This window comes from Rhododendron vialii, chromosome 1a (genome assembly GCF_030253575.1).
Source record: "Rhododendron vialii isolate Sample 1 chromosome 1a, ASM3025357v1".
Lineage (NCBI taxonomy): Eukaryota > Viridiplantae > Streptophyta > Magnoliopsida > Ericales > Ericaceae > Rhododendron > Rhododendron vialii.
In genome coordinates, this window is record NC_080557.1 from 901166 (window position 1) to 910974 (window position 9809).

General features: G+C 37.2%; 1 protein-coding gene across 3 annotated transcripts; it reads left to right on the forward strand.

Moving 5' to 3' along the window:
• Positions 1-590: 590 nt before the first annotated feature.
• On the forward strand, positions 591-9520 carry LOC131333921 (xylose isomerase). Of its 3 annotated transcripts, none has more exons than XM_058368746.1 (21): positions 591-768; positions 1882-1963; positions 2638-2739; positions 2877-2951; positions 3047-3176; positions 3270-3361; positions 3857-3907; positions 4629-4705; positions 4792-4846; positions 4958-5059; positions 5259-5310; positions 5530-5575; positions 5652-5707; positions 6035-6086; positions 6874-6953; positions 7070-7140; positions 7238-7278; positions 7747-7846; positions 7950-8021; positions 8112-8189; positions 9293-9520. In XM_058368746.1, exons 2-21 carry the CDS (start codon positions 1904-1906, stop codon positions 9326-9328), a joined length of 1428 nt encoding a protein of 475 aa, XP_058224729.1. In that variant the 5' UTR covers positions 591-768; positions 1882-1903; the 3' UTR covers positions 9329-9520. The 3 variants fall into 3 exon arrangements, with proteins under 3 accessions (XP_058224729.1, XP_058224738.1, XP_058224744.1); XM_058368755.1 differs by lacking the exon at positions 591-768 and adding an exon at positions 920-999; XM_058368761.1 differs by lacking the exon at positions 591-768 and adding an exon at positions 1042-1186.
• Positions 9521-9809: the final 289 nt, after the last annotated feature.

Below are 9809 nucleotides of genomic sequence, written 5' to 3' on the forward strand. Positions count from 1 at the left end.
AAAAAGAGAACGTATGGATCAAACACTTGCCGATATCCCGCTAATCTGATTTTTTACAATGACCCTTCAAAAAATATTCTGAACAAATTAAACGACTTAAATCATTTGTATAGAATTTCGATATGGTTCTACACAAGATGGTGTACAAGTATTGTACCCGTAACAAAATTGCCTCAAATTAGAGGATAACAAACTGAATTGAAACTTGGTCCGCAAAAGAACCCGACGGCTTGGTCAGCAATGGTTAATGCCTCAGGTTCGAAGCTTTTTGAAACTTCCTGAATGCTATTAACTTCTTTCAGGTTCGTTCATATGAAATTTTGCTCTAATTTTAATTAAATTCCCTACAAACGGGCAATAAAATTAAATATTAAAATTAGTCGAACTTTCCGTAAGCTACCGGTTAATAAAAAAAAAACTCGGTCAACAAAAGTGGAGGTCCTTTTTCCCACAAAATACTCCATGCATTTGTTTCTCGTAGGCCTCGTCACCGCCACGTATACGAGGTTCAATCCGACACGTGTGGTGGGGTATCCTAGCATCCCTGGATTATGTCCTTATGTCCTATCATAAATATACATTAGTACGACGAGATCAATTTCAATCAGGTTTGTACGCTAATTCTCCGCAACAGATAGGATCGGATCAGTCGGAATTAAAGGCCCTGTTATCGAATTAGTATATAATAACAGTATCTGGGTTCACTGCCCCTTTGTTGGAGTTCTGGTTCTGGTTTGCCCTCGCAGGAAAGGAAAGCCTCTTCAATCTGTAAGTTTTCTCTACCTATGTTGTTTTTTTTTTTTTGAACATTCTACCTATGTTGTTAGATTAATGGTTTTCCCAGATGAAAGTATAAATCTTCCTATGTTGTTTGCTCTTTTGTACTAATAACTTTAAGCATCTTCACTAGCCATATGGCCCATATTGCACTCTCTCTCTCTCTCTCTCTCTCTCTCTCTCTCACTCATCTGAGCGATTGATCTTTTGAGAACAAGACAGGTCTACTCTAATCTGTGATAGTCCAATTGGGGATAACCTTTTTTTTTTTTTTGGTCATACATATAGAATATTACTGTTTACACTGATCCAATCGCAACCAATTCCAATGGGTATCAAACTCATTCCCAATAGGATTTGAACCCGTAAACTCAATACGTTTAGTGCACGATCGCTATGCCAATTTGGGGTAATTTACGCATGCCAATTGTTGCTTCTGGTTGATCTCACTTGTTGTTTTGGGATGTCAATTTGGTTGTGACTTCTGAGATATGATATATGTTTGCTTTGGTGTTTTGAATTTTGTAAATCGACCATAATTTTAGCAAAGAGACAAATTAGTCGATTAATAGGCGGATGTCATGTGCTGAATAACTTTTGGGATGATTGGTATGAGCTAATGCGGTAAATCCTTTTTTTTTTTTTGTATTCTTAATAATCGGATGTCCGGGCCAGTGCGGGCGCACATCGACTAATTCCGTGCCCTGACATTAACCGTTAATGGTTCACCTCGGTGATTGCACGTATAAGGTTTCAACTCTGTTCATTCCTTCTTTTTGCCAGAGATGGCATTTGTTTGAAGATCTTAGAGTGACAATTAATGGAGTCGAAGCCAAGACCTCACATCTAAAGTGAGGCTACACGACCAGCAAGGCTAGGCCCATGCTCTCAACTAAGTGCATTTCACATGGTTCTTTTTTTTTTGTTAATGTGAAGTTTGGGTTCAAATCTCCCCCTCGTTTTTTGATCAGCCCTTTCCCCTCCCTTTGTTAGTAAATTATCTGATGTTCTTACTTGTACACGAAAAAAGGTGGTTTTCGTATTGTAGCCTTTAGTGTTTGGTGATATTGCAATACTATTTGTTTTCTGCTTTTGGTTGTGTAGGTTGTTTGGTGAGGTGAATAAAATGAAGGCTGTGAAGTTCCTGTTATGGGTTCTTTGTCTACATATAGTCTCCCTAGCTGTGGTATAGAATCTCTCTCTTGATTCTATTTCTCTGTGTGTGCGTGTTACCTTTTCAACTTACTATATTCCTGCCCAGTGGCATAGCCAGAAAATCGTACTAGCGGGGCACAAAACAACACATGCAACTTTGTCGTGAAAACAAATTATGTTTCTTTTTTTTGTAAGAATATGAAACACGTTGATGTTAGCTCTAAAGGAATCATCTTCGACCCAAATTTGATTGAGGAGTTAGTGATAGATTTAAGAATGATAAAGAGAAAAATATGGAAGAAGGTAAAAAGGTGGTTGGCCTGACTTGCATTTTGTTATTAGATAATAATTGTAATTCTGTAAACAAATGGCATTTTGGAGGCGAAAGTTCAATGAATGAAAGCTTGCTTGTAATAGTCACAATTCACAAAGTGCCCCAAAACCATTCTCTATCAATATTTATGTGGTACTCATACATTTTAGTCTTGATCCCACATGAACATGTTGCGGAGAATGGTGTTAGTACACCAGGTGACAAAATGCCAAGAGCACTTGATAATTTTTTCTTGTTCTGAACTTGTGTACTGAAATAACTAAGTAAAATATTGCAATTGTAATTAAAAAAATCCAGTGGGGTCCCATGCCCCCACTGGTCTCTCCTTATGTCCGTCACTGATCCTGCCATTTGTTCCATCTCAAATGCAGATTGATGGGAGTCCAGAGACCTGTCCCGCTGACATTAGCAGTGGATGTGGTGATGACTGGGAAGGGGAATTTTTCCCCGGCATTCCTAAAATTAAGTATGAGGTAAGATGACAAGACTACTAGATCCGTGTTTAGTATTTTCAAGATTTTTCAACAACTGCAATTGCTTCACTACATTCAGAGGTAATTTATCTCTAAAATTCTAATGCACACTTGTACCATTTGTTTCGCCTGCTTAGGGCCCTTCAAGCAAGAACCCACTTGTATTTAAGTGGTATAATGCTCAAGAGGACATTCTTGGGAAGAAAATGAAGGTTGGTTTGTTATTTTCCTTCTGTTTATAATTTGTTCATTTGTTGTTTCGGGAGAATAAATACGAAAGGGTTAAGGAATATATTGCTGACTGCAGGATTGGATGAGATTTAGTGTTGCTTTCTGGCACACATTCCGTGGGACTGGAGGTGACCCATTTGGTGCGCCTACAAAGATGTGGCCATGGGAAGACGGTACCAATTCAGTGGCTATGGCTAAGAGGAGGAGTAAGACCTATCAGAATCATCCAACTCTTTTCACAGTTATTACTGACTGCACTCTATGAGTAACTGAGTACTTTCTTTCTTTTAATGATACAGTGAGAGCAAATTTTGAGTTTATAGACAAGCTTGGAGTTGACTTCTGGTGCTTTCATGATAGGGATATTGCTCCAGATGGTAAAACCCTCGAGGTGAGTAATCTTTTGTTTATGTCCCCTTAATGTCAGACTCAGTGGTTTAGAGGTCGAAAATGTGGGTGAAGGGATATGAAATGTAGAAAGATAAAAAGGATGTGGCGATTTTATATCCTTTCATCCAAAAAAGTTTATTCTTTACGTTGATTGATTAGCTTGGAAATCTATCATTTTGGAACTATAAAGCCCCTTAGTTTGATGGAAAGTAGAAGAGTGTGAAGAAATGTAAAAGCTGTTGAAACGACTTTTGGTTTTGAGTTAGGTTGTATTCTGGGTAAAAAAAAAAAAAAACTGGAAGTACGAATTTCCACTGCTGATTCGTGTCGATTCCCTGGGAAACTGAAATGTTTCAGCTGTTTGGGTTGAAACAAAATGAGATTTTGTTCCTTACTTCCTACTCTTTGAATGATGATGGTGGATTAATGTGGCTCTGAGGATTGCATGTTCGCTTTTGTAGCACAAATTCATTGATGTCTATTCTGATTGTCTTAGGATTCCAATGCAAATTTGGATGAAGTGGTAGCACTTGCTAAAGAGCTTCAGGTAACCTAACTTTCATGAATTGGCATACCAAAACTTTTATTGCATTTGAGCAGAGAGCACATATAATCGCTCTTTAGGATAGATAGTTATTCATGTCTTGGTTCTCCATGTTTCTGCGAGGATTAAGAGCCTACTGTTAAGGCTCAACGTTCATAAGGATTTCTTTGTCCTCATTTGGTGGTTTAGATGGATATTTTCATTGCAGATGCAGTACAAAAAATTATTATAGTAGGTAATTCTAGACTTTCTGGGCTACCTTCCCAGATTGTGCTTCTAAACCAAACGGAACCAAATAGGACCGAGTCTTGAGTCCCAATCATTTGAGGTCGGCTACAGAAATCTGTTTTCTCCATTGAGCTCTATCAAGGGAAACATTTTCCGTGATATCCAACAAATCTAGATCCTTTCTAACTATCGCCTCTGAAGTCACCTCTCCCCTTAATTCTACTTATACTGTAGCCATATCACTCTTCCTAAATACTGCATCTATTGATCTACGATAGGCATGTCCAAACCATCTTAATCTCTTCTTTTCAGCTTATCTTCTTTTGGTGCTACCTCTACCATCCATGAAGATTTTTCGTTTCTACTTCTAACTTGCAAAGTCTTACTACACATCAATCGAAACATTCCCATTTCAGTTACACTAATCTGCTTGTTGTTTCAACTACTTTCAGATTTTGCCTCTGTTTTTGTTAATACACATTATCTAATTACATAGGGAAGAAAGATCCGTCCTTTGTGGGGTACAGCCCAGTTGTTCATGCATCCTCGCTACATGCATGGTGCTGCTACTAGGTACTTTTCAACGGATTCACTACTGAATATGTTTCATGATGTTCATGCTATTAAGTGAGTTGTACCATTGGTATCTTGCTTTACAGCTCTGAATTAGGAGTATACGCATATGGTGCTGCTCAAGTGAAGAAAGCCATCGAGGTGGGTGGTTTCTATGTGTTGAGCCAGAACATGAGTGTTTATGTGCACTCTTAGATGAACTTGAGTTATCTGCTGTGACCCGTAAGTGAGCTAAACTCACTACTGCTACAGGTGACTCACTATCTAGGTGGAGAAAATTATGTCTTTTGGGGCGGTCGGGAGGGTTATCAGACTCTCTTGAACACAGATATGGAAAGAGAGCTTAACCATATGGTAAGTCATCAGATGACTTCTTTAGTTATCAATTTTGAGTTTAAGATTCAAGTCATGTCCTTTCATACTTTGTAAGTGTCCCCTTTACAGTTTATGCATTAGTGCATAAAGGTATGTTAATATAGGAACTGAAGGTTATCATTATATTCATTTTCTAAAAATTGGAAAAATAAATTAAATGTTGTTTGCCTATTGGCAGGCAAGGTTTCTTGAAGCAGCTGTGGCATATAAGAAGAAGATCGGATTCAATGGTATTTTTCTTGCTCAATTCTTTACCAAGGATAATAAATGCGTAGCCAAATATAGCTTTATTGTTCAAAGTAATTCATGTTGCTGGACTTGGATTGAACTTGCATCTTTTTTAAAGATAACTACTACAAATTTGAATCTCTATTAGTCTTTTTAACGAAACTACTATTTTAATCACTTTGCCATGATTTAATGGTCTCTCTGTGTCTCTCTCACTCCAGGGACACTTCTTATCGAACCCAAGCCACAAGAACCTACAAAACACCAGTATGCTTCCATTATTATTCTTTGAAGGGTATTATATTGTACACATTCTCTGTTTTACAGTTGATTATTTTGTCAGGTATGACTGGGATGCAGCAACAACAGCTAATTTCTTGCGTAAATATGGTCTTGCAGGTATATTACTGCCTCTCATCACATCTTCTGTGCCGTCAAATGTCCTTATTTCTTGGTTTACCATTGTGCTCAATGTCCACTGCATGATTATTTGTGCACTCATATATCAATATCGTCAATTTAATTAATCATTATATAGTAAGCCTAGGATCCCATTGGTGTAATCCAATCGCTTTGGCCTTTGCTTGACGTTGCAATTGAGTATCACTGTATCAGCTACCTATTTAGACACGTTTTATAAGCAAATTGAACAATAAAACAGAGTACATCTCCTAAATGGACTTGAATTGAGTTTTAAGAGTTAATTCCTGGCCTTCTCATCTGCAGGAGAATTCAAGCTCAACATTGAATGCAACCATGCCACCTTATCTGGTCATAGGTTCGTCGTATTTTGTCTTGTAACTCTCAATTTATTTGTGTCACTTGTCTTGTGAGTTTTCTTTGAAGGAATCTATTGTATGGGCATCCAGTAGACAGAATGTCAATGGAAAACAAATCCGTTGACTATGAATAAGGAGTATCGCTCGTATTAAGATCGAGCTTGAACTTGAGGGTTTTTTTTTTAATCCACATGACAAGCAAACTAATAAAAGATACTTTTTTTTTTTTTTTGAGCTGATAGAAGATATTATGTTGGTTAACAGCATATTTTTGCTTTCTCAAAACATGCTTCCTGAAATCACAACTTCAACATACGATTTTAAGGGAAATCACAGCTACAATTGTGATGTTATGCTACTTGAAGGTGCAATTATGGTTAAGATCATGAGTTGAAGCCATGATATTTGAACGTTTTTCATTTGGGTAAATACTATTTTAGAACGGTGGTATTTCCCTGAGTATTTATTCAAAGTACAAACACTCGTTAGTAATTGCACATTATATGTATGTTGGTAAGTGCAGTTTCACAATTTATTGTAGGCAATATTTAATTCTTTTTCGTTCTGAACGAGTAAGACATTATTACATCTGTCATGGCTTCAGAAGGAATTCGGGTAGTTATTGTAATCTTATTTTACTTGAAAATCTTCCAAATTTGATTGTGCTATCTATATTGTAACCAGGAGTGACATTGGTCTATGTTCTGTTTGAGATTTACTTGTTAATGTCCTCGACAAATATGAAAGCCACTAGTTTTTCACTTTTTTCCCCTCCATGATTTGCAGCTGTCACCATGAACTTGAAACTGCAAGAATCAATGGTTTACTTGGAAATATAGATGCTAACACGGGAGATCCTCAAATCGGTATTCTATCAGAGTCTCAGACTATCACTTACCAGTATGCCGCTCTTTAAATAGTAACAATAGATTCTATGGTTATAAATGGGAGTTGATATGAAGAGCTTTTTTCAAAACTTCAGGTTGGGACACAGATCAGTTCTTAACTGACATAGGAGAAGCAACCATGGTTATGCTCAGTGTCGTGAGAAATGTATGTGGTTAACATATGCATAGAACATATGTAGGCTTGTAATTACTTGTTGTACTACATGTAACTGGTTCTGCTGTTCATTTTGTTTCGATGACAGGGTGGCTTAGCACCAGGAGGATTCAATTTTGATGCCAAACTGTTAGTAAATTCCTTTCATCAACCTTTTCTATGGCGTTATGCATCATAAATATGTGGATTAATAGTCTTATGGACGTTACGTGCTGCTTTCTTATTTGAGGGTTTCCTAACACTTCTCCAAGAATTATCTGCAAAATACGCTCCAATAACTGCTGTTTGATTTGGTCTCCACCTTTATTTGTTTGTTTTCGAGGTTGATTTTACCTTGAAATTAACCTAGTTTTGGGCTGACAAATAATGCTAAAATTTCCTTGTGAAAGAAAGCTTTTATGATGTCCGTTGTATGAGTATTAGTTAGTTCATTAGTTGTATTAGACTACGAGTGTTAGTCAGATTATATATCAAAGGCATGTGTAATCCTCGAGAAGGTACAATCGGACCCAGAATATAATTTTCCTTTTGTTTTGTATTTCTTGTTTCTTGAGTATTTATGTTTCTGAACATGACAGTATTTATGGTTATTTTTAGACGAAGGGAAAGCACGGATGTTGAGGACTTGTTTATTGCTCATATAAGTGGAATGGATACCTTGGCTCGTGGACTCCGGAATGTTGCAAAGCTGATTGAGGTGATCTATTCCTCTTTCTTAGGAAGTAATACAATTTTATCAAAAGAGGTTCTTCAGTTCCTCTTGATTGTTGTACTTAGTAGTTTTTTTGATGTGACAAAAGGATGGTTCTTTGGATGAGCTTGTTCTCAAACGATATCAAAGTTTTGATTCAGATCTTGGGGCTTTAGTAGAGGTAATATGCATTTGAGTTTCTTTTATCTTTTGTTTTCAATGCGCTCTTTCATATCCAACGGTTAGTGCTCAACCATACACTTCCCAACAGGCTGGCAAAGCTGATTTTGAACTGCTTGAGAAGAAAGCCATGGAATGGGGAGAACCCAAGGTTCCGTCTGCCAAGCAGGTAATTCAACATTATGTATTTCAGGTTATTTAACATGCTAGAAGACTAGAAAATGATCGCTAATAATCTCTCGGGAGAAAGAGAAGCATGAAACATGAGGACTTTCAAATGTATTGCTTCAGTTTTAGCAGCAGTTAAAAAATAAGTCTTGTACCTCTTGCTTTCTCTCTCTATACGCTACTTCATTTCTATCAGACCAAACGGGGCTATCATGTTGTCATATTATAAACTTCATGTGAAATCCATTTTGAAATCTTGACTTGAGCTGGGTCTGTGGGTTTGAGCAATTATTTCTTGATGAATACAACTATATGTGGTAAAAACAGGAAGGGAAGTTTTAAAAATCCTTTCTTTTGTGCTGTTTGGTCGACTTGGAGAGAGAATTTTTTTTGGAAACGACTTCTGAAACAATTGCATGTCCTCTCGAACGATCATGATTATGTAAAAGGTAACTTGGGAGGAAGTTGCCTTCCAAATTTAAGTCGAAAAAATAATGCTCAATATACCCTTGAGGATCAAACAGTTTCAAACTGGAGAACTACAAAAGAGATGATTAATAACCTTATCCCCCTAATTCCTTCTTTTTTGTCTTTTGCTCCCTTCCCTTTCTCTTCTCTTCCTGACTTCTGAACTCTGTGTATTAATTCCCTAGTCGAACCTTTTCGTCACAGGAAGCTTCATTATATTGTTTTCTACATTTCACTTGATTTTATTTTCAAATTCTTCATTTGCCTTGCTCGTACGGCTTCCGCGTAGGGAAACATGGATCCGTATTTCAGTTTTGACCCCAAATTGGGTAACTAGCAATATCCAGTCTGACCTGGAAAACTCACTAGGTTGTACCATGAATGAGCGGATATGGGAATCTAGACATGTTTCAAAGTTTCAGAGTGATCCTCTAAAATAAAATGTCATGAATACGAGGTTATTTTCAAATTGTTTGCATTGCTCAAGGGGTATTCATCAAACTTGGTTGGTTTATTTGTTGGCTATCGACCTCAAATATAATCTGTCACATGTTCTGCTGATCATCTTAATTTGTTTGTCAGTTGTTTGTTTGACTTTACCTGAATTTGACATTAGTTTTGTGTACAACGTTGCAGGAACTTGCGGAGATGATTTTCCAATCAGCACTGTAGACTACTAGACTTACAAATAACTCGTTAGATTTTCCTGCCTAGAGTTTCTTATAAATAATACATGATGCTGCTTATCGTTGATGGTGCGACAGTAGGGTCGAGTTTAGAGTTAAGTCTTCTCATCGTGATTGTTATGTATTATTCTCAATATTTGTTGGATAATAATGGAAAGCATTTTTGCTAGTTTTCAAATTCTCTCTCTCTCTCTCTCTCTCTCTCTCTCTCCCTCTCTCAACATGTAATACTATGCTAAAACTGCTGTGTGCTGAAGTGCCGTTGGATGTGGATTAGAGTATACCCATTGCAGAACTGATTGAAAACTTCATAAAAGGGCGAAATCTCTGGCCCTATGATAGAATGACCAATATGGGTAAGCGAAAGAGTATCAAAGTGGGAGTTTGGTTTGGTTCGAAGTCAATCCATGTGTGCCAAAATTTTGAGCTAGTTTCCAAGTAATTTGCTTCCACCATCGTGGTCCAAT

Excerpts from the sequence above, each read along its gene's own strand:
- LOC131333921 (XM_058368746.1), top strand. The coding sequence starts at position 1,904 with ATGAAGGCTGTGAAGTTCCTGTTATGGGTTCTTTGTCTACATATAGTC. Across the intron at positions 3,362-3,856 it reads CAGATGGTAAAACCCTCGAG|GATTCCAATGCAAATTTGGA; the intron begins GTGAGTAATCTT and ends TGATTGTCTTAG. Across the intron at positions 8,190-9,292 it reads AGGTTCCGTCTGCCAAGCAG|GAACTTGCGGAGATGATTTT; the intron begins GTAATTCAACAT and ends ACAACGTTGCAG.